The following is a 25,526-nucleotide window of genomic DNA, read 5'->3' on the forward strand; positions in this document are numbered from 1 at the left end:
CTCCCACTGGCAATCTGTACTTAGCCATCTTTTTTCCCCAGAAAGGGATCAAGTATTTTTCTCTGCCAAATGAACGTGGGTTCTTTTACCCACAACTTGAAACTCTCTCCAACAACAGTGTGCAAATCAGTGTTTTCTCACCTCCTTGTGTGCCACAGTTTGAGAGTTCATATGAATAAGGACAATATGCATAAAGAAATCTTCGTGTATTGGTGAACACTGCCTATTTTTCACATTAAACTGCTGGGACAGATTCTGAAGCTTGGGAAGTTACTGTAACAAGCAACTTCCAAGAACATCTGGCTAGTCTTTTAAAATTACAGGATAGTAAGTTCTGAAGTTAGAAAGCAGGGCTGAGTTCTCATGTAGCTTTCCAGCATGCTGCCAATACTGATTTAAACCACCTCCAACCTTGACCCCAGCACACAATCTAACTGGGGTCAGAGAGCTCACATCACCACAGCACCAAACCTTTGAGCCTGCCTGTGCTTGGTACCATTCAACCTTCGCACCAGGGCAGTTCAAAGAGCAAGGGTACACTGGGAAATTTAACATTAAAGAAGAAACAGTCAACCAGTTACCACTGAAGCAGCACCAAACTCAAGCCTGGCAGGTGTCCCATAGAGTTCCAGAACCAATAATTACAACTGGTGGAAAGTATGTTTCTGGTTGTTTTTTTTTTTCTTCCTTCAAAATCATCCTAGAGCCTCTCTGCAACTTAGTTCCCATAACAGAACCTTTTTTCATATATTTCACTACAACATTTGTAATGGGACAAGCATGAATGAGGAATGCACATGTCATTACCAGAATCATATTAGCACTAACATTACTGAACTTCTCCCTTCTAAGCATACAACCAGAAATACTGAAAATTCACAGAAAATGAGGGTAATTGTGAAACACCTTAAAAGGAAGAGGGCCTGGGAAATAATGTGGATGAGCTCAAATAAAGCAGAGAATGGTGTGAAAAGTACACTTTTAAATTTTAATATAAACATTAATTTTAAATTAATATTATTGAGGGAGCAGTGCAGAAAGAGATCATGCCATAACAGAAACAGAGAAGTGGAAGTGCTGACAGACCTGTTCAGCATAAGCTCGTTGTAGTAGGAGAAAACAGGGAGTCATTGGGAGTATTCCAGACTTTACTAAAGGTTAGAATGAGAGCTTAAGAACAGGATACTGGCTGCAGCATTTTGCATGAATTGGAACATTCTACTACTAGGCTACACAATGAAGAGTTACAGCACTTAAAATGGATATTAAAAAAGAAACAGAACTTCTGCAATACAAAGAGAAGCAATAATCGGTGTATAAACAAAATTATTTGAGAAAACAGTGGCATAACTAGTATTTAGCATAACTGATATATTCTGGCAGTACCTGAAAGTGGAAAGCAGCATGCAACTGGTTAATATGATTGATCTTGTCTAGTATTTCTCACTCTCTCTCACTTTCAGGGAGAGAATGCAAAAATTTTGTGTTTTTCATAAATCTCTGATGCTCAAGAAAGATGGAAACTTTTCATGAACAGAATGTCTTTTGTTTATCCTATGAAACCTCATGTTCACAAAGGCTCCTCAGGAAGAATGTAAGGACACATGCAAAGAACAGGATGGACTTGGAAGTATCAGATTTTATGAGCCTACTGAAGCAATACCACACAGTGATACAGTACACAAATATTCAGGAGCTGCCAAACCAACAGAAAGCAAAAGAACTGGAAAAGGAAGGGAAAGGATCCCTTGCATCATTCCAATCACATACGTCTTTTTTTGATGGATAATCCACCATAATCTCCAAAAATAAACTCTACTTAAAGACAAGTAATCCACTCCCTATTTACAGGCACTTCTTTCTACATAGAACTGTAGTGCTCCTTTCTAAGTGAAGGACAGGACAAGGGGTGAGGGGAATGGGACAGTGAGAAAGAGTTGGCCCAGGATCTGTTCTATCCCAAAATACTTCCAGACCAAGAAGTCTGTTCCTCCTCATAGAAAGCAGCAGCCCTCTTTTGTTACCCATTTGCCTTGCAGTTCAATCAGCAGCAGTTTATGCTACTGAGGGTACCTGGCTCTGGTGAAGGGCTATTAGGAATACTCACAAGTGAATCTTTTTATGCAGTTAGAAATCCATAGGAACACTGTTTGAAAAACTAATTTTGCTGGGTTTGGAGTCAGTGCAGGCAACTGAAGACCGTGCAACTGTATTACAGCTCCGGTTAGTTATGCCTATTACATCTTGAATTACATGACCACATATCCTTCTCTTTCCCCCCTCCCCCCTTCTTACTGCAACAAATGGTAGCTTTTCCAGTGCTCCTTTAATCCTGGGAGAACAATTGGCAGGACAAAGAATATTGTTTTCTGAACTAAAAAAAAAGGAGCCGAAGCACATTTACATAATTACATTTGTTTGGGAATGTGACTTGATTAAAAAAACAGGAATTCACTAGGATTCCCAAAAGCTCTAGAGAAAACATCTTTTCTTTAACTTGACTATATGTGCTTCCATTAAATGCCTCCTCACTTTCATTCACAGGCCAGGAGCAGAAGTTACTTATACAATTATAGGCAAAGGAATAAACAATATATTTAGAGTAAGACAAAAAAAACCCAGCTAACCTGAAGAACAGCAGGCACTATGAGGAAAAATCAGCGAATTCTTACCTGTTATTTAGCGTGGTTGGCAGAGGATGTGTTGCATTGGGTGGCACGGTTGCATGAGTGAGAGAAGGGTTCTGTGATATTGTTGCTGGGGTCTGAATTACCCCATTTAAAGCCCCTACAATTCCATTGATTGCCAGCTGGCTGGCTGGCAGTGCTCCAATTATTCCACCCACAGCCGGCACTGCAGGAATGGTGGAGGTTACAGACTGCATACCACTAGCCAGTGCCCCCACTGTCACACCATTGACCTGCTGAACTCCGGGGACTCCCGAGCCTTGCTGGGCCGGACTCTGCCCAGCAGGTGGTGGAGTGGAAAGCGCTGATGAACTGCTGGTGCTTTGTCCGCTGGAGGTTATCTCCTGGTGTCAAAACAAACAACAAAGCCCCCTCAGCTGCATAAAATTTCACCTAACACCACAATGCAAGGACTGGGATGAGTTAACTTGTAACAAGCTCAGTTTAGAAGAAAGAAATAAAAATTACCTGATTTAATACAGGAAGAGAATTGTCTGGTAAAAAACTGTTTCCCAGATGAGGGCTTTTACTGCTGTTCAAGGAATCTGTGCTAGGTGCTAAAGTAATTATTTCAAAAAACACACAGTGGTTAAATTTCTGTAACATGTAAAAAAGGTTCAGAACAATTATTTAAGAATTATGACAAAGCTAAACATAGAAAATGTAAAGTCAACTTTAAAATGATTGCTGAATTGTAAAATATTAACTGAATAATTGGTGAATCAATAGATTCAAACAGATGTGCTCCAAACTGAAGTAAAACAAACTTCACTGAAACAAGTAGTAACGATTCAGAAAAATAAAGCAATTGATGTTAAACATTTAACACATCAGCAAATGCTTGGTCTATATTCATCCTACATTTATATTCATCTCCCATCAATGGCATGTGTGGATGAAATAGATATTTCATATAAATACATGTTCAAATTACTCTGACACTTTAATAATCCCCTCTACTTACGTGCTTGTACTGGAAAGGCATGTACTTGATGAGAAGGGCTGGGATTTGAAGTTATTGTTGGAAAGGGCACTGAAAGCTGTGCATTGAGAAGCTGCAGTCGCTCCTTCTTTGCGGTCAGATTCTTTATCTGTTCTTCCAACCGCCTATTTTCAACTTGAAGTTGGTGTAATGATTTAAGCATTCCTAAAACTAAGACAAAAATGCACACATGATATTGCACAGCCACGTTCAGTGAACAAGTAACACCTTCATTCAGTTTTAAAATTCTGCATTACATTAAGAAGTAGCATATATGCAAAAATATAAAATTATTACAGAAGTCTGAATTTTAGTGGAAATATTTAAGATTAATTTTGAGTAATTTAAACTGCAGAAAAAGGTTCATAGTGTGTTGTGATCGTAATTTTGGAATAACTCTACAGCCTGGCTTAAATACTGATAGAGTGGCATCATTAGGGCCAGCATACATTTTACTTAAACAGTAGTTCGTGATAACTTAGCCCCAGATCAGAATATAAAAGTAGTAGTATTTTAGTTGCACAGTTGGGATAAATCCAGTTCAGCTGCCGTATTAGGAATTGCAAACCTTATAAAACTGAGAAGTTTGACAAGAATACGCTCAACTAACAGCACAGGCAACCAACAACATTTATATAAAAACAACCAAGTTTATGAAAAGGGAGTTTTTCTAATTTAATGATTTCTACAGTGAATCATAAATGTATTGAACCGATGAAAAAACCAGAAGTTCTCCAACGTGAGGTTGTCCCAGCGCACCTTGGCGGGAGCTGCGAGCGGCGATCTCGGAATCCCCCAGCAGGGAGCACTCTGTGAGCACCGCACTTACCCCCCGCCTTTCCATAACGAGGGCATCACCTTCTCGACTGACCTGATTTTTACCAAGCACAGTTTTCTCAAACTCCCGTTTAGTTTCAGAACTTAGCTTTCCCAACCAGTACTAGAGTGTGACTGTAAAGCCACAGGGATAGCCTCCTTTTTTTTTTTTTTTTCCTTTCTTTTTTCCTTTCTTTTTTTTTTTTTTTCTTTAAATTCTAAATTGTATTTGTTTAACATGACCTCTGGAGCTACTACAGACATAAGTCTACTGGTATAGGCACATCTGGTCATTTCCCAAGGATTTAGCTTTTATCCCTCCTCTTCAAGTACATACAAAGGAACCCTCAGTGAGCTCAAATGAGATGCAATAAGACTTAGCTAAACCTGTCCTCCAGCTATCATGTTTAAAGGATTATCCCTGCATGAATTTCCTCACAATTAGCATTTTTGTCAGGATACCATTCATAAAAATACTAACTAGATACCTCTTTACCAATAAGAAGAATAATGTGTTCAATAAAATATAACACGAACCATAACCTGGAATAAAATAATTTTTTTAACATAATCAGTAATTGTCCTTGATACTGATACATTGCTGAATATGATGAGCCACATGACCTACTGAGCATTTATGCTTTTAACATATTCATTTTTGGAATACACCACTCTATTAAACATAACTTGAGAAAATAATAATTTGCTTGCTTTAGGAACTCGCAAGAAAAGCAGAACATAATAAAGACATAAAATCCCAGTAGGACATCTGCATTATATTTGTAAATGTTTTCTTTTCAAACAGCAACAGAAGTAGAAGAGTGAAATTTAAAAATAAAAAATAGAACAGTAAAAAGTTATTATGCCAATTTATATCACACATTATAAAGAAAAATGGGGAACTTACTACAATATTTATAGTAGTGAATCTAAGAGTTCAGAACTCTTTTCCAAACTCTGCAACTGGACCTGCAAATTACTTCCTCTTGCATGGTACAATTTGCCCATCAATAAAAATGTGGATGATTATAGAGAAGTCTTTTGTAACCTACTGATGCTATGTGCTGCACTAAGAACTATGCTAGGATTGTACACCACTACAGCTATATTTCAATTCACAGCAGAAAATAAATTTTATTAAAATTCTTGGGCAAGCACAGAGTAGCAGTTCTGAGTAACAGTTGGCAAAAGTCATAATAAACAGATTGTGAGTACTTACTGTCACTGGGGGTGCCTTGCTCTAATAAAAACTGTTGTCCTTCACTCCACTGCCTCTCGAGAAGCTGTTCTATGCTGGCTGCTACTGGAGGCAAATTTTCCCCGCAACCATTCCCTGATTGATCATAGCGAATCTGCAAGCTGCTCACAGGGGATCTGTTGAAAATATTGCCATTTATTGTTTAAAGAAAAGGTTAAAAGAAAATAGAAAAAGGCTGTTGAAATATCTTACATCAGCTCTTAGCACCTTCATATCTTATGCTTCCAAGACTAAGTTACTTCATCAAAATCATTAAGAACTCCTGTTTCTCACTGCCAGGTCTTCAGTAAAAGACGTATTATTACAGTGTGAGAATTTATACTGAGAAAGCACATAACCTCTTCCTGCATACAGGCTAACAAGACAGTAAATGACAAACAGCGTTGGATTAAATTATACAACACACACTTCTAAGCAGGAAACCATTATAATATGGATACACAGGGCACTGACTTGGGGGGCAAAAAAAAAACAACCTGCACCAAACTTCAAACCTTTCCATGAGAAAACAGGGAAAAATAAAACAAATTTATTAAAATCATCAAATAGAAAGGCCATATATAATTCCACTGACTAACTCGTTCTAAAAACAGTCATGTAAATCTGGATTTTTGAAGGACTACATGAAAATACTATTTCACAAGGGATGCAATGCAAGTTAGAAGTAAGTTATCCTCTGCCTGTATTGTGAACACTTAATATACCTCCTTTTTTACTCATGATCACACACAGTTCAAAGAATAATCCCCTCGCCACATGTCTTTTCTCATCCAGGAGAAAATTTAATATTCAGCACACAGCCACTGAGAAAGCTGGCTACCTCTCTCAGGCCCTAGGAGAAGGCTTCTTTTGCATTGGATGTGGCACAATTTAACTTGTGAGCAAAGACAGATGCTCCCCGTATTTCTGACTCGGGTTTCTGGTCTCATGTATCCATTCCTCCTACAGGACCAACACCAAAGCCCACCAAAAGCTGGTTCTTGGTTTTCTTGTTGGTTGTTTTGGGGTGTTTTTGTGTGTGTGTGTGTGTGTGTAAATCAATTCCAGTGAGCTCACATTGTCAGCTATTAGTTATTACTGTAAGCAACTGGTGACATCATGGGATCACAGCTCTACTCTTTCACCCATAGTGCAAACTTACCAACAAGACCACCACAGTCCCAGTACAGGACAACACAGAGAGCTCGGGAAATCACTGTGTTAATTATGATTAGGTAGTAAGCAGTGGTCACAGCACATTAGCTACCTAATGACTGTAGAGCATTTTGTAGGCACCAGAGCAAAGTGATTTTTACGATAAAAGGTTTTAAGTAGGTGACTTAAGAGCTCTGTTAAGTATTTATAAATAGTTCTTCTTTTGCATACAGGAAGAAAGGAAAGCACTTGTTAAAACAAAAAGATCTGATGAATGGGTAACTAAGGTAGTGTTTTTTGACAAAAGATGACAACTCAACAGCATGTAACATTCAGCACAGAGACAGCAAAAGCAGTCTTAAAATGGTTACACGATGTGCTGAAGCAGTAAGAAGGAAAGTTTATGCAGAAACATTCTACACAGAGGTATTATACTTACACTTCACAGAAATAACCTGCTTTAAAGAAAAACAAAACTAAACTAAAACCAGAAAACAAATACATAAAACCACTGAACAACTCCCCCAGAAACTTCTCTGTCTGCATGTTCCTGAGCAGCACATAATACTACCCTAACAGATTTCCCTCCTGAATTATAAATCACCAATGAAATTCTTGTTGGGCTTTGGACTGCTTCCTATCAATTTTGAAAAGGCAGAAACAAAGCAGTACATGACGGTATAACCTCTACAATCCTTCACTGGAAGCCTGTACAGAGAAGGATAAAAAAAATAAAATCTAAATTTCTGTGTATTGCAACATTATTCAATCTGTCCTCTTCCAACTGAACCCCTAGCTCATCCTTTAGACAGGATATAGTTCCTGCATGCTAGGGTTCAATCATTATTCCGAACAATATTTGAATAGAGTTTCCAAGAGGATTATACATGTGCTGTCTGGACTGGTCCAATCCTGCCACGGAGATGAGAACCCTGTTTCACAGCTTGCCTGCTTTCACAACTGCTTTTTGATTAAGTTTGGTACAGTTACTCATACTATAGAGCACTAATTAGAAGCAATACTGCATTCAGCTATAAGCATACATACAGATTTCACTGCAGGTATTACACAGCACGTTTTTAAATCTAAGGTTAAGTATGGGGTAAAAAAAAGTTTAAGTGCTACCTTGGGAAAAGCAGCAATTCCTTTGCAAAATGGAAACAGTTCACATATACCAGGTATATTTATATTTCTCATATATATATTAAAAGTTAAAATACGACAGCTTAAACATCAAACGCTGTGGTTATATTGGGGTACAAAGATATAACAATATGAATTGGAAATGACCAAACAAGCTCATGAGTCACATATGTCTTCGCCAAAGAGCTGCAATCAGCTGCGTCATCAACAGCAAACAAATGTTCTGCAAGTGTTTTTATTTTAAGCAACTCGCTGAAAATCACATGGTTCTTTCGGAGAACTGTGTTATTTATGTATCTCATAAGCTTCAAAGGGAACAGAGTCAGAACTTGCAGCTAAATAATTTTAATAGATAGAGCAGGTAACATTCGGAGTTGCAAAGTTTCCAGATAGCAGATTTTTTGAAGTTAGCTTTTTATTCACTATAAACCGTATTTTAAGTAACCAGAGTTGCTTATTTAGTAAAGTGGGGACGGTGGGCTGTTACCTACACATTTTAGAAACCTTGACATATGTATAACCTTTTTTGTCGCCCAAACCTGGGCTGAAATTTGCTGACTACTGAACTTAACTGAATGAGTAGGTTTTCTAAATTTTTTCCATGCTAGGTATTTCAGACTAAGTTTTTCCACCTTTCAGTTCTGTTACTACAGCACCAATTTCTCCCCCTTGCTTTTTATACCACCACCCCCACTTCCCCCCCTTCTTGGCTTGTTTTTGAACAACCCTGCCAAGCAAAATCTTTCTCCTCTTTGCAAAGTGCTACAGCTTCCATACACTGCAGGAAGCTTTTCAGTTGTGGACTGAGGTGGCCTTTGTATCATCCAGCTCTCCTTTAGCATCCCCATCAAAACCAGTTGGTATTTTACCATGCTACAAGTACTGACTGTATATACCCTGAACATACACATTCTGTAGAAACATCGTATTTAAGAAGTTCATCTTCCCAAATATTCAACCAAAAGACAGACTGAACACAGCTATGTCCGATGCAAATCATGCAAAGACCTGGTCTTTGCATATTAATTAAGAAGGCATTAAAACTTGTAATTGCCACAACATGTATGCATAAGAAGACTATTTAAAAGAAAATCAAAACTTCTGGAATTTCCTAACTGTTGAGCATTTCCCTTTGCAAAATTCTCTGAAATTTCTTGTCTGTATAGATCAATTTATATGCTAATGTAAGTATACATATTTATGCCAAGAATACCATCTAAACTAATTTGTAAATTCTCTATTTATTATTTTAGAAGCAACACATACTGGAAAACTTAAAAACAAGTTCATGACTAGGTAATAACACGTAAGTATTATAATGGATAATCTCATCCCATCCAGCAAGATCGTCCTTTGATTAATTAAGGAATATAATACAAGATCAACAACACCAGGCATGTACATTAAATTATCTAATTTGGAGATATTTGTTATAAATTACCATAATAAACACATGCTATAGCAATAAATTTCATTATTATAATGCTATTTCTGTGTAACTAGCATTTTTTAGCTATCCTAAAATCTTTTTCAGCATAAATCTTTTTTTCAGATAAATAATTTTCATTGTTAGTCCCTAAGTAAAAACACACTAATAACACCATAAAATCTAACTCTTATTGGATGAGTTAGAATGGAAGATAAAGCTCCCTAAAACAAAGATTTGCTTTAAAATATACAGAAAATATTACTGAAATATTTAAAACACAATATTGAAATGCTAACAGCCAATATTTTAAAACAAAATAACATGATTCAGTTTCAGCAGAATTCTTATCTCAAAGGTTTCTATCAAATGTGAATTGCAGCAGAACAAAAAAATACTTTTTTCTACAGAGAATTGCTACAAATTTTGAAGTTGTGAGGGAAAAGGAAGAAAATATTGCTTGGAATTTTTACTGTTTAATTTAATTTAATGTTTCACACCATCTTATTCTTGTGATCACTATTAAGTATATGGGATTTTCGGATTTTTGCAAATATTACTATACTAGGATTGCGGTAACAAATTTGAGGAAAAGCAGTACATACGGATTAAATGATAGATAAATCCTTCTAAAGCAGGACTCCGTTTCTTAAGTAAGGGAGTAAACTAACTTACCTTCTAACCTTAATTTGTAAACATAATTTCAGTTGATACAAAAGTAAATTTAGCACAATTTTAGCTCTCTGGATGTATGAGGGATTTTTGTAGATGGATATATTGATATAAAAATACATGTATTTATACGTGTGTGTTTATACTTTTATATAGATGGGCTTTTAAAACACTTTGGTATTGCTGATAAAAAGACAGTGAAGTTTGTAAATCTTAAAACATTTCCTCTGCCTGCACTCTCCAATGTAAATAATGCTTACCGTGGTGAGAGACTTCCTCTGGGTGATCCTCCTCTGCCAACAAGGCTTCGGCTGTTATCTCCGAGATCTTGATCTGCAGTGTAAATATTTCACAGCTGATAAATCGCCTTTTCTTAGATAAGAGCTTTAATATTTGATGTAGATATTTTAAAAATACCTTCAATCTCAACTTCTATCTGCAGTTACTGTTGAAGAGTGAATAAGTAACTAGTTTAAGATTGCTGAACTGTAGCATGTAAGGTGTTGTCCTTACACATTTCTGAGGCTGTACCAGGCCATGGATTATGTTCACTTCTTTCATTCCTTTCAGTTTTACAGCACAGAAGCGTGGTTTGCATTTGCAGTACCCTCCCCTCAGCCACTTTTAATTTGTACGGTGAAAGTAATGAATCACAGCTGTGGACAGCTAATCTGTATGCTTATCACAGCAAATCCTGATGCTCTGTATTTTTTTAACACTTTGCATCCCAAAACAACTCATAAAATATATAACGTATTAAACTTAATGCTGCCATCTAACAAGCACACGTTATTCTGCAAATTTACTGAAAACTTTATGAAAGCGTATAATTCACTAATTCCTATTTATAAGCAAAGCATAGGAAAGCCCCTTGCTAAAAAGGTAGTAAAACAAACAAAAAAGGCCTCATTAAATATACGAAAACGTTTTGCTTGGAAGGACTCAAAAGGGTTATTTTCCCTATGGCCTCTCAATAAAATAACCCTATCTGCCCCCTTCAAGGTTGCCCTCCCCCTATTCTGAGTCAAGCGACCTCCGACCCCTTGGAGGGCAAAGACATGACTGATCCATTCTTGGTAAACTGCTAAACTCATTCCCTTCCCCCAAACAGGCATGACTACTACGACATGTCAACAAATCCTTACGGAGGGAATGAAACAAAGCAAAGCCAGCGGCTCATTAAAACCGCAGCGGAGAGCCCGCGGTACCAAATGCCAATCGGTAAATATTCACAAGATTATTAAATGCTGCACAAGTTCTCTAACGGGATCTCTTTCACACGAACTTGTATGTAATGCAATTTCATGAATTATGCAAATAAAGGTTTCAACTATTCACGACAAAACCCAGAGCTGTGTCACTCCGGCTGCAAAGAGCTGGGAACTGAGCGCATCAATCACAGGAGTCACAAGAGACACTGGTGCATTCCTGCCTGCTGATGGCTCTGCTTAAACATTTACATTTCACACACCGAGGGAAAAAAAGGGGGAAGAAAACCTGTGCTGTTCCACAGAACAACTGAGAATTTACTTCCAACACAGAACAACTTTTTACAGACATTTAATAACCAGAAGTTGAGCAGAAATCAAGAATACAATTTAACAACCTTTTTATAAACAAGGAGTTGTGTGAAGCTGCACGTTTGCACCGGCAGAGGAAGCTTACCTGTTTGGCTGTTTTCAGACTGAGCTATGAGTGCTGCCATGGCTGAATTTGGATTCAGCCTATTGCCATACATGTGGGATGGAGGCAGACTGAGAGAAGATCCAGGTAGGGTGTTTGCCTGCAAGAAACCAATTAAAACTTGAATCCTTTTTGTAATGGGGAGTAATGCTAAATGTATTTTAAAGAAGCCTTCTTAATGCACATTTATTATTCTTGTAAGTTGAGTGCTTTTTTAAAACAATGTATTTTAAAGAAAGAAATGTCTTTCATTTATGATTATAGAAATAGAACTGCAGTGCTTCAAAAACTAGACCAGGTTTTAAAGTACGTCATATTTGTGGATGGCAAGATCTTCTAATTGAAGAAAGCCCTTCTAATAATAAAGTCCTGTAGCAAATATTAAAAATACCTAAAGTGCATTTTAAAACAACCACAGTTTGCAGGAGGGGCAGACTTCCTTGTGATCCCAAAGTATGCGCTCAACACTAGGACTTAGTAGCATGGCGACCATGTGGTTATCCTACTAATTATTTAATCTTATTAAACCATTTACAAAATAAGGGCAGGTAGACAACAGATGTCTCACAAATGCTTGGGTTCCTTACATCACAAGCCGGCTGTGGAGGTCAAAAGGTCCAACTTTCAGCTCTATAGTTTAACTACACAGAGCCATATTTCCTTTGCTCGACTCCGTCATTAGTAAAACGTGCACAGTATTTTGTTACTTCCTATTTTGATAGACTTGGAAGCCTGGTGTTTTTTTGTTTTGTTTTGTTTTTATTTTAAAGAACGCAAACAGCCATTACAAGTATGTTTTCTATACAATAGGGGGCTCTGGGAACCACAGCTTTGCCCTGACCCCATATAAGGAACTGTATTTTTGGCAGTTGGCCAGCTCTACTTATTGAAGAGCTCCCAAAGTTTGTGTTCATTCATGTTGCTAACCACAATTCTGAAGGTCTCTGCTGGGACTTGTGCCAAACAAGCGAAAATGAACCCTTAAACAGATGAAGCTAAGGAGGCTGGCCAAAATCTTGCATAATCCAACGTAATAAAAATACCTTCTTCCTTGGCTGCTTATGCTTTTTCCCTTTCGAAGAAAAAAAAGATTTGTGTCAAATTCTAAGTTGCAGAGACAGGCAGTCAAAGAAATAAAAGCATGGCTGCTTATTTTAAAGGCATTTTCCTACCTGATAAAAAAATTATTTCCGAACAAAGAAAAGATTGTGGGGGAGGGGGAGGGGTAAGGGGGTGCAATCAGAGATACACAAACCTGTGTGATCACTGGTTTTAGAGTTAATCTTCTAAGAAAATGTAAACAACCTTTACAAATGAAACTTTTTTTGAAAAATGAAAAAAGGTGAACAGTAAGGAACTCAATTTGTGGGACATTTTGACATGCATAACTGCACACAAGAGACAAGGGAAACATACTGGTTATTACAGCAAAATATTACAGAGTATAAACTATGTCTCTGGAAAGAATCACACACTACCATTAACTTTTGGCTTTCTGCCAACATATTAAACTTGATGAATGGACTTTTATGAATTCACACAACTGTTTTCAATGATGCTTTATTTACTATATACTGGTGAGAAATTGTGCCTGATATTTACATTCTTCTACTGTCACAAAGTTAGAAAAAGCCACAAGTAATTGCTTACAATGATCAGGGGTTCATTCACTTCAGTTTAGAGGTATGTGCAAGATTTCTAGACATGGAACCACAGTGTCGCTTCAAATCTGGCTGTTACTTCTGGTGTTTGCTGGCGATTTTTTAAAGAATTGCGTATCTTTGATAGAATTTATCTGGATTATTTCTAAGTCTTAAAAATAATGCAAGCATTTCCACCTACCCAGGTACAACAGCTTCCAGAAATACAATACATATTTAGTACTGTGACACTGACGAAGGCAGCAGTACTGCACAGCTCCTGCTATTTTCCTAAAAAAATGCCCATAGGGCAGTTCCAACTTAACTATTGCTGTTCCTAGCAACCTTAGCTGCTTTCCCCTCAAAACCAAACAAACTTCAGTCAAATCCTCTCACTGATAAAACCTTACAGATTGGAGCATTAAGAGATTCACTACCACTACTACCATTCAACTATATCTAAAAGGCCAGACTAGGAAAATAGAAGTTTATATGATGAGTTCTACTCATAGTTTTGGGGGTAGGGTGGAGGCAGGTTTTAAGCTCCAAACACCAGGTCTTATTTCTGTTTAGTTTTAGCATGTTTCCCTAAAATATTTAGTTTAATTCCAGTAAGTGTATGTACAGCTCACATTTTACACAGAAGCTTCTATACTTAGCTCTCAGTCCACATACTTCACTGCTTAAAACTGTGCAATAGCAGCTACATATTAATTCATCATGGCAATGTAGCTATAATCAGCAAGGGGAATACAAGTTTATTTGACCAAAACATGCACAAATAGCTTTAAGAACTTTCTGAAAGTACCTAAGTATCTTTGAAGGGAGTTGCTAAAGTTTGTTGAGTTAACTATCACACCACAAAACAGAAGACATCAAAGGAACTAAACGTTTGCTAAGTGGGTTGATATAACAGATCAAAAGACTTAGCAGGATTGAAACAATATCTAAGAACTTGAGTTTTTTTCACAAGTAGTGGTTTCACCCTAAATGTTAGCCCTGTTTCCATTTTAAAATAATAGTAAAGGTGTCTTTATACAAGTTCCAATGCCATCCTGCATCCTATACAGCTCCTCAAGCAAAAAGACACAATAAAATTGTTCAAGTAAGTTAAAGGCAAATAAAAAAACCTTTGAAAACACTTTTTAAAAATGGCAATGTAAAATGACAAGAATAATGATTTGTGAAGCTTTCTTATATATGTGACGACTTCCTCTGACAAGGAAGTAGAGATGGCAGAGGAGTACTACATTATTTAAAGGTGAAACAGGACCTTCATGTTTCACTCACAGTCGAAACAAGCTGTAGCAAGCATTTATTAAAAATGCGCAATCATCCTGTCAATACATATTAAGGTCACAGGACTGACACGTGTTCTAAAATGCAGAACTTTTAAGGCTGTATTAGTCTTTATTTCAACTGTTTCTATTTAAACACTCAACACAATACGTGATCAAAATGTATGAACTAATAAAAACCCAAGATTACTAAGTATTTATTTTGAAAATGCAGCAAGTTTCCCTGAAAATATTTTAGCAGAAGGATGTAAGCCCATCTAGAGGTATACAACACACTGCTTTCCTTTATGGCATGTTCAATAAATCAGTAAAGCCATAAGCAGCAGAGCAGCACAGAAGGACGATGCATTGTAATTCAGAGAATATCCATGTGCAGTAAGAAATGATTGATATTTGACTGATGTTTAAAAACACTTCCTCTATAGCAAGAGAGCAAGTACAAGCATATTCTTCTAATTAAAGAATAAGACTTGCAAGTTAACTACATAGTACAATATTTAGAATAGTTTTATATTTGTTTGCGTGACTTCAGGATAGTATTTAACAATATGACTATAAAGTTTCCAGAGCGTTCATATCTGAACATTTACTACTATATGAAATTTCCAGGGAAAGCAGTCTCTTCAATCAAAAGTTACATGTTCTTTCAGCAGAAAAAATCAAAGGCAAGAAAGATGAGACAATACTTAGCTGTATGCAATCAGATTGAGTCTCAAAACTTTGAGACTCTTTGAAGATGCCTTTTCCCTCATTTCTTTCAAGTTTTATGCTATGAAATATTTTCTGATAACAGGCCTCATTTCTGTCTCAGCTCCACACCAGTAAGGTTTTAATACTCAGCGTGTGATGAGAGATGAAACCAAGTGTGAACAACTTTTGGGTCCCATGAGTAGGCTGACTGTTGAAGCTGTCAGGTTCAATTGCATCATTCCACATTATTCAATGCCCCAAACTGCTCCCTAATTGTTAGAGGCTTAACATATTCAAAACCATTGTTTAGGCTAATGCTGAAATGCCTACAGTTGAGTTTCCACAAAGAAAGGGGAGGGATTTAATTGTAGTTAAACCATTACTGAACTCTCTTCCTTTCGTGATAGGGCAACAAGGATGGCCAGAACAACCAATTCCAAGACAGCTTCTTAATCAGTTTATATATCCAATCAACACCCCTTTCCCTCTGCTTTAAAAACTGTCATTGCTATATTGTAGCTTTGTATTATATCATCATAAGGCTTTACAATTAGTGACACATTACCTAATTATCCATTTCCGCCAATATTTATTTGTCAAAAATAATTTCAAAAGTTAATTTTATTTCTTGTTTAAAATAAAAACATATCATTGTTCCTGTAGTTAGGGTCACACCATTTACCAATCATCATTGGTGTTATTGATGTTATTCATCACAGCATGATGCTGTGATATGAAGTGCAGAACTCCCCCTTGCTCCTACTAGTAGAAAGACAAGAAATAAAGAGCTTTAGAGATAGCACTAACTGCTTATGGCCAACTACTACTGAAATCATAGAAAAAATTTAGATGCAGATGAATTTTAAAGCTAAATTTTCTGCACTCTGTTCTGCTACCCTTCTGAGATGTTACAAACACTTTCCATGCATGTCTAGCTTCATGAAATATGGAAGGAAATTCAAGCATAGGATCAAGTGATAGTATCAGTTAACTTCATCTAGAAGACATCTTAAGCTGATGCATTTTGGTCTATGGCAAGCAATATTTATCTGAACAATTAATTAATTAAAACCTGCACTGAAATTAAATGAGATTAAATATGAACACATAGCATTCTAGACACATCATTATAATAAAAATTTTATAATGTGCACATATAAAAATTATTTTATTTTCTTGAGAGGTGAAAAGAGATGCCTATTAAGTGACAGTAACAGAAGCTACTTTGCCTTGTTTCCTACCTTAACTTGGGCAAGTGAAGAAATTTTTATCCCTTGAAATCTTAAGGCCTTTGCCTGGGTATTGAAGGCAATTGGAAGAATGTGCTATTACTTCCTTCTATTCTATCAGTACTTGTAGTACAGCCTTTAACTGCATTTAGGAGAGATGAGGGACCCAGAAATGCTCATCATCACCTGCCTCCTGTGAATTGCCAGCTGCTCCTTGGGATGGCCAAGCACACCCATAGAAGTGTGGTCACAGTGTGACTGAGGCCATGCAGAGGAGCCCTGCCACATCAGCACTTCTCATGCATCACTCACTATGACACAACCCTTGAAAATTTTCACCACAAATACAGAATTTGCGTACAAATCTTAGAATGCTTATCATGACTTTGTTTCCAATGGAAAATCAAAAACCCAAATGCCTGTTCATTTTCCTTATATGCCAAGAAACATAAATGGACGACAACACAGAAAATCCTTAATAAAATACAGTTCCCACATTTCTTCTGAAAATTATCATCTGACTTTTCAAAACAACTAGCACAACATAAAACAATATTAATCTGTAGTATGACAATTACTATTCATATATTTTAATTAAACTGATACTTTGATTTACATATTTTTAATATATGTTTTGGCAGCCTTAAGTTGAACATAATTAAATTTAAAGCAAACAATATTGACCACTTAACTAAAACAACCTACAGCATTACTGATAACTGGAATCAGAGTGATTTTTACAGCAAACCTCACCTCACCTGTTATCACAATCACCAATGCAAATCAAACCCAAACTTCCACCATAGTTTTTTACCCATTCATTCTATTAAAACAACACTGAGATTGAAAAGATAGCCCTCCCATACTGCCACCATTACCCTCCAAGCATTCTGAAGCCCTTAAAGTTTGAGGATTTTTTTAAAACAGATAAATAAGGCCCAATTGCACAAAAAATGTTTTTGCCACCTGGCTGAAATAAAAGAATTAACTGGAAAGTATAATTAGCAGGTTGGAAATGTTAAAATAAAATCAGGAAAAGGGTCTATGATGTCTTAGAAGAGCAACTTTTCATTCAAAAAGAAAAAAAACATTAATTACAAGTGTACAAATTGTCATAATTTACATCTGTTAGAAAAACTGTATTTCTGAACTCATTCCATGGATACAAGCTTCACATTGCTAGCACTTTTTCTGTCTGCAGCAAAAATAAATCCTTTGAACTTCTACCTGTAATGAAGACTCCAGCTTATAAACAAGCTAATAATCAAATACTGTCTTCGAGAATCAATTGTTTTGATTAAACATACAAACAAATCCTTCAATTAAATGAAACCATCTAACCTTCAAACACCAGCAGTCCAGTATTTTCCAAGAAAGGCATGAATGAATACAACTGGGAAACACAGTGGGATTTGAAAGGCAAAATGAAAAATTAATGGCACACCTACAGAAACTAATTTATACCTCTGCCCAGTGTACAACAAGGGCACATAAAGTCATTAAAAATCACATGGATAGAAGGCCTATCTTCCAGTAATGTGAAAACACTATAACCTCAACTGTACTACCACTTTTCTCCTCTCTTTCACGTTAACTAACTAGATATTACATTAATTTTTAACCAATTAAGATCTATTTATTTATATAACAGACATAAAATAAACTTACGAAAACTTGCTAGAATGCTACCTTGTTATAAGTGCATTATGTGAACCTCGTTTTTCACAACCTCATTAAGAGGTCTTTTTACTTTGGTTGGCTTTTTTGTTTGGGGGCTTTGTTTTGTTGCAGGTTTTGGTTTGTTTTTTCAAGGAGGCTTTGTAGATATAAGACCCTGGGATTTGTCCACAGACCGAACTGAAAACAGAGCCATCATTTCAACGCAAAGCCCTTTCACCTTAAGTTGTCTGCTCTATCATTTCCATCTACCTGTCTTCACAGCACTTAAACTGTATGTGCTCTACATGGACATGGAAGCAGTACCTTGCCCAAGAATCTTTTTACTTAAGAAATTGAATCTATATGTGAGGAATCTCAATTTTGCATTCACACTGACTAGCAGAAAAAATTACTTTATTAGGAAACAAACTCAGTATATCCATAGAGGAATCTATTTTCTTCATACCAGTATTCCTAAGAAAGCCAGACACTTTTCAATATGGCAAATAATGGATCTAACAGAAAAGTAACTGCTTTCAAGATCATCTATAATTTCAGAAAGAGTAATAATAATCAGTTACTTATTCACAAGCACAGACATTTTAACTACCTAAATATCAACAATCTTGGCTATTTAAGTGATGAAACAAACACCTTCAGTAGCAGAACTGCTGCTGTGCAAAAACACTTGCAAGATTCTCAACATTTATACAAGGCCTATAAGGCCACTGCCTCAGCAACCAACTCTGCAGCTTGCAACAAACACACACCATGCATACTTGAAATCTTTTTCAAGTAAGACCTAAACATTGTTTCATCTAAATAGTTTTATTATTTCCATCGCATACAAACTAGAAAATTTCACACTTTTTACATTCAACACATTATTATTGTCTCAGGCAGCTAAATTGAAGTAGTGCTACACTCAGTTCAACCAAGAGGTCAATGTGCCTCAGTTGCCTGGAGACTGATGGTTGCTACAGCAGCACCAGATAAGCCAAGCTAAATAAGCTTCAGCTTGAAGGCAGAAAACATTTATTGCTAGAGCGAAACATTGATGCAGTTGTCTCAGCATGCAGCACTGTGCAAAACCTTGCAATGCCTTTCAGACTACCTCTATGTTGCACAAGTCTACACGAAGACAAGCTTTCCAAAGCAGGAGTAAAACAAGATTTTCATTGGGTTAAATACTAGATTACTTGCAACTATGATTCCTTTGTTCTTCTAGTTCAGTCACATGTTAGAAGGAATTTTCCCTCTGGCTGTAAATTCTTCCTCCTTGCTACTCTCCTCCTCCCCCACCCCAAAAATCCTCAGTTAGACTGCATAAAAGAAAATTAGATTTTTTTCCCATTTTACCCAGAAGTAGCTAGAAATTAAAACAGCTTTTAAATGAGAAACAAGACAATTTTGATGGAAAAACTTTTACTAGTCCAGTTCTTTCACGTTTTTCATTTTGCAAAACTGAAATTTAAGTGGCTGTGACACAAATACTATTTAGTAGGTTTGGAAGGAAAGTCTCTGTTTTGCACGACATCTTACACCACAACACCAAACCTCCCTGTCTACAACATACTGAAAGATCCATTTAGCACACTTCCAAATCTAGAAGCAGTGGCAATTTGCTGCGGCAATGAGTCCCAAAGATGAGCAACATACTCTGTTAAGAATGATTTCTTTATGTTCTGGATGTGCTGAGATTTCATTTTGTGTCTTTTTGTTATAAGGTATAAGGTAAAGAAAACCAAATAATTTCAGCATCCAAACAGCCTGTGTTCCATATTGATATTTTACCTTTGACCCAGTGGGTAGGAGCCTCTTTCAAGAAACTTTATCATCAAGAGGTGTTTTGATAGTAACATAAAATATGTTAATTGGTTTTCATGTATCTAGCATTTCTATCGATTAGAGAATTCTAGTACCACAGTAAGGATCTAATTTCCTTTTTCTGGAAGCATGCTGCTTAAACCATGCAACGTCATTATCTCCAGATGTTTCATTAGTTTCTTTTTAATTACCATTCATATTAAAGGTAATACAAATAAAACCTAAAACTCTAAAACGCCCCCAAAAAGCCCACCAACCCCCCAACAAACAATATCCCCACCCCAACCCAACAACATACACTGTATGACAGTGTAGAAACTGAACTTAAAAAATTAAGCAACTTACTTGTTTTGGAGAAATTTAGCAATATATTAACGTATTGTCATAATTGCTATCTATGCTTTACCTTAATGACTAATTACTAAGAGGTGAGAGGTTTCACCACAAGGCACCCAAAAAATATGCAGTAGAAATCTATACTATCTGCACTCTGGACTTCTCCCAAGAGCTGACTTCCTAAGAGCTCTGACAGCATTCAGTATCTCAATGATTTCTATGTTAAGGAGTAGACTTCAGAAAGTGGCCTGAAAAAAAATGTAAACAGAGAGTGAAGTTCTCCTTAAGTTCTGGAAATCATCTCTGACTATACCTCTAATGCAGTTTAATATAATCATGCTAAGTTCCTTTGCACTGGGGAAAAAAAAAAAAAAAAAAAAGAGGATTATTACTTAAGTAAGTTTGTTGCGGTCATGTCCAAGTCTCTAATTTTAAGAAGTTCTGATTTGAAGGTGCCTACAGAAGTCTTACACCAACTCTTAACTTACATATGGTTGAAATGTGCATCTTTGGGAGAGCAGTGGGAAATTCACTTAAGCAGCCAACCATCTCATGCAGGTCACATCTGTCACACCTTAAAGTCCTAGAACTGAGGGCAGCTTGGCTTTTTTTTCCATGTATTTATTCTAGTCACCAAAGAAAACTTGATTAAATACTGATAGCTGATAGACCTGCCATTTCTTAAGAGTATCCACAGGGAGTATGGCCCAGCACCATCCTTTAAAACATGCATTCTGCACAGGTCTAGCCAGCTTCAGATGATTAACCTGAAACTTTCCTTCTTTCCATCCTCACATTTACTTTGAGTTGAGTATTAAATTTAAAAAATCCTCAAATCCTAACCAGCAGGAAACAGGGTATGCTTCTCTGAACAAGAATGGGAAACAAAAGTGGACAAAGGAGTATCTTCCTTGGCCATACTGAATTTAAAAATGTAGCATCCATAATTTGAAGTTACAACTATAAACAGGGAAGCAATATCAATCAAGTAGGTGCATTTTACTGTCCCATGAAATTGCCCAAACCCCGTTCCTGCAGACTTGCAAAAACCCCTTGCAACTTGAATTTTCAGCGAAGGAACATCTTGTTTAAGATAGACTATTAAGTTCCTTCATAATTCCACCCCTGTTGTGGAAGGTATAAATAAGATTGCTCCCAAAACTGTTCCTAACTTATCTGTTGAAAGGAACAAAAACTAAGAATAGAGTTCCTATTTCCTGTCTTTTCATTAATTTTCCCACGAGTGCCAGAATATAAAATAAAAAGGACAAGAAAGCTCCCTTGATAGCATGCAAAATGATGAGCACTCTTAAACTATGACAAGGAAAAAACCCACTAGAACAGGAAGCCAAAAATAGTGTAGACTAGTAATTTGGAGAAAGAGCAGGGGAATACAGAAATCCAAAATTAGGGACTAGATTAATTCTGAAAATAAGAAAATAAAAACCACAGGACAGATGCATCTGAAACATCACATGCCCTACATTCAGGAAAGATCTCAGGATTCCTTTCACATTCCTCTGTTGTTAACAAATAACTCAAAATCTACTGGAAAAAAAATAAGCCCTATCTCCCCCTAGAAGGTGGATCAGACAAAGGAGGATAACCAGCCCTATATGAATGCTAAAGAAAACCCTGCTGCTATTGTACTGCTCCTAATGAAAGTAAAGCCAAAGGAACTTTGGAAGGGACAATAGAAGTGATAAAAAGCAAACTTCTTTCAGGAAGAATTGCAACTGAGCAGCAGCACCTACCTACCCAATTACCACATCTGCACCCTGGAGGCAGTAGCTCATTACACTACGTTGAAGTGTACCTATCATGCCATCACAAACACATCCTGGATGTAGAAAATAACAAACAGCAACTGTTCAGTTTCCCTATCTCTGAGCAAGCCACAAGGACTGCTGTTACAGATACTTCTTGTCCTTTTCCCTCTTCATTATCTGCCTCTGTGGCAAAGGAAGCACAGTGCATAAAGCAGGAGTTGGGAATTTAGGAAGAAAATAAAACAGAAGCTGCAGAGGAAAAAAAACACTTTGAAAAGAAAGAAGAATCTAGCAGCAGCAAAAAATCCCAAGGTAAGAAAATCTTCTGGATTGTATCTGTAGAAGAGGTTAGTAACAAGTATGTGCTATATTGGTTGAAATTGAAGAGGTACTTGTTACAGTCACAAGAGCAGAGAAACCACCACACTGTAGAATGAAAAAAAAAAATCAAAGTGAAAATTTGGTATTAAATTTTAAAAATAAGAATAAATCCTTAAAATTTCTCAATGGACTGAGATTAATAAAAAGATCATACCATACTGGATCATACAATATGAACCCCAGAAATCTGATGAGTTACGAATTTTTTAAGTAAGACTGTGTATTTAAGCAAACTATCACATGCTATTTCCACTCTCACTAAAAGCACTATTGAAATGAGATTACAAGACACTTAAATGCTTCTTTTTCTTGAAAGCAATACAGGTTGAACCATTAAATGGCTTTAACAATCAATGACTGAAGAAAGCCCAGTCAAAAACCCTTACTTCCTATTCTGCAGTTTGATTCTGCATTCAGCACCTGGGGACCCCAGAAACAATTGGCCACAGAGCTCTAGTAGGTAATTTCACTAATTTAAGTCATCAAAAAGAACACACAGCGCAAGCAATTTCAATCTCAATCCCAACCAAAGTAGCAAACATTCAATTATACAGTACTAAGTGAATAAAACAAATCCTTCTGTACAACACCAGAAGATACTGAGGCACCCAGATCACTTTTTTTATGAACATGTTAATCATTAAGAATAACTGATCAGAAAAGAGCAGTAGAGCAAATTGTTTCAGAACAGCATAACATGCTAACAAACATTTTTGTTGTAACTATGAAGCACTGTGAAATATGTGAGATAAAAAATGAGCATAAGATGTTCAAGTGGTGCAACTCATGACCTGGCTTAAAACGGGAAATTAAAGATGATATTCAAAATTCAAACAGAAGAAAGTCATTTTTCTCAATAACAGAGCACATATCAATAACCATATGAAAGTTAAAGACACACTTCTGAGAGAAAAGATATAAGTTTAGGATACAGCAATTTGCTGACACATATGAAATAAGCAGTACCCACAAACATGTAAAGAGCACCAAAAATATTTGGAGGAGAAAATATTTGTGTGGACTGTACCCCTTTTCTCCTGTATCCCTTTTAAACTACATTTTGCAACTGTTAAGTGCATTGTAGCTAATAATGCCTTATTGAATTAAGCAGTGTAACCTGAATCTATGCCCAAGACAATAAAAAACAGACCAGCATGCCAAATAATTTGCATTTCCAGCAAGTGGCATTTTTACTAGTCCACTGGTTCTCACCTGGTGAGGAACACCAGCACTTTAAATCAGTTATGGCATAGCATAGAACACAAGTTCATAATGTCTTCTGGATTTATTAGTTTAGAATAAAAACCATGAGTGTCATGAGAGAAAAGAAAATGAGGCAGAAAAGGGGATTGTAACAAGGTCCATACTGTGTTTTTGTCTTAAAAACAAACACCACAGTATGGTAACTATCATGCTAGTCAGTAGAATGAAAACTCAAAATCCAGAATTTTCAAGTTGTGTGGTTTTTTAAGCTTTAAAATCAGTGTTGCATAATTGTTGAAGGAAAAAACAGCACTTCGGGATTTTAATCACCAAAGTTTTATACAGGCCTGTAAGTTATTAAAAGTAACAGAAGTTATTTTGTCATATTGAGTAGTATTAATTTAATAGCAGTTTTTAATAACATTATTACCTAATTTAGGGCAGTTGCTTTCAACTGTTTGCAAGGTTTTTTTTATGCTATGAACAAATTTTTCTGTCTTAGATGCCTATCATGCCATTCTAACCAGAATGTATCTAATTCTGAGACTAATTCTATGGGACCATATTTCTTCCCAAGACCTTCTCTTTAGAATTTCTTAACACCCTTCAAAAAAGAGATATATGCAAAAAAAATCCTTCTGAAATTTACAAATTTATGGATTTCCCCAAAATCATAATTACAAATGCCCAACAGAGATCTAAAAACCAGCTGAAATCTTACAGGATGCACCTCAGCAGCCCATATTTGAGGTTATTCCAAGTTCTAGGGCTATTCAAATAGCACATCTGCTAACATGACTGAGTGAGCAGACAAGATTTGGTCATACTTGCTCTTTTAACTAATAGTTTAAGTAAAACCTGATTTTTTTAACTATTACTTTTCACCTGTATAGAGGTACAAGCTTACCTTAGCTTCTAACCTAGGATGATAGTTTTCTTTTCATCAGAACACTACACAAAAAACATACTGGCACACTCTTACTTGAAGACTTCCATGGTCAAGAGGTGGGTAAACAATGAGAATACATCCACAAGAGCTCAGTAAGTAGACAGCACTCTGATGGAACTTTGCAGAAGTAAGTAGGTAAACCCTAACCCTTGACATATAATCAGTCATTTATGCTAAATGAGGAGGGGGTGGGGGAAGAGATAAAAAAAAAAAAAAAAAAAGGTTGCTTCAAGTGGAGAACAACTGCATGGTAAACTAGGAGCTCCTGACTGCATCTCTTCAAGGCACTATGGACCATATGCAAAGAAAGAAGACTCACTGAAGCAGTGGAGGACTTCGTTAATTCAAATACAGAAGCTCACCTTTATGGCTGTCAATCAAAATTCACAATTTCAATCTCCCTGTATATCTCAAACCCAACACTCTTTAAATGGTAGCACCTTGTGAATAAGGTCCTGACAAGTAAATCTACGACCACTTGAGAACAAGTTTGGTAGTAAGACAAGATACACGACTCCTTTGCTTCTTTGGGGATAAAAAAAAAACAAACCCAGGGCAACTCAGAAGAAACAAAGGCAAAGGAAGGACAGGAATTTTAAGCAGTTAACCTATGGAGGGCTCTCTAGCTTAACTAAACAGTAAGAGATGGTCCATCTCCTAGGGTATACTTCTCTTTTTTTGTGACAATATGAGGGAAAAAAAAACTATGGTATTTCTCTTCCTGGCTCATAAAATATGGGTTTT

General features: G+C 36.5%; 1 protein-coding gene across 14 annotated transcripts in view; it reads right to left on the reverse strand.

Annotated features, from left to right (window-relative positions):
- Positions 1 to 25,526, reverse strand: part of MLLT10 (MLLT10 histone lysine methyltransferase DOT1L cofactor) — a 125,705-nt gene that overhangs the window by 7,045 nt on the left and 93,134 nt on the right. For all 14 annotated transcript variants that reach the window (XR_004495680.1, XM_015615070.1, XM_033511589.1 and 11 more), the window contains 6 exons: positions 11,784 to 11,901; positions 10,379 to 10,451; positions 5,705 to 5,859; positions 3,652 to 3,840; positions 3,156 to 3,244; positions 2,673 to 3,031 (listed from right to left, as the gene is read on the reverse strand). Coding sequence is in view for 13 of the 14 variants with exons in the window: in XM_015615070.1 (XP_015470556.1) it covers positions 2,673 to 3,031; positions 3,156 to 3,244; positions 3,652 to 3,840; positions 5,705 to 5,859; positions 10,379 to 10,451; positions 11,784 to 11,901 (983 nt within the window). In the remaining variant the exon portion in view is untranslated. The remainder of the gene's footprint in view (positions 1 to 2,672; positions 3,032 to 3,155; positions 3,245 to 3,651; positions 3,841 to 5,704; positions 5,860 to 10,378; positions 10,452 to 11,783; positions 11,902 to 25,526) is intronic.

The sequence above is a fragment of the Parus major genome, chromosome 2 (assembly GCF_001522545.3).
Source record: "Parus major isolate Abel chromosome 2, Parus_major1.1, whole genome shotgun sequence".
In the NCBI taxonomy this organism is placed as follows: domain Eukaryota; kingdom Metazoa; phylum Chordata; class Aves; order Passeriformes; family Paridae; genus Parus; species Parus major.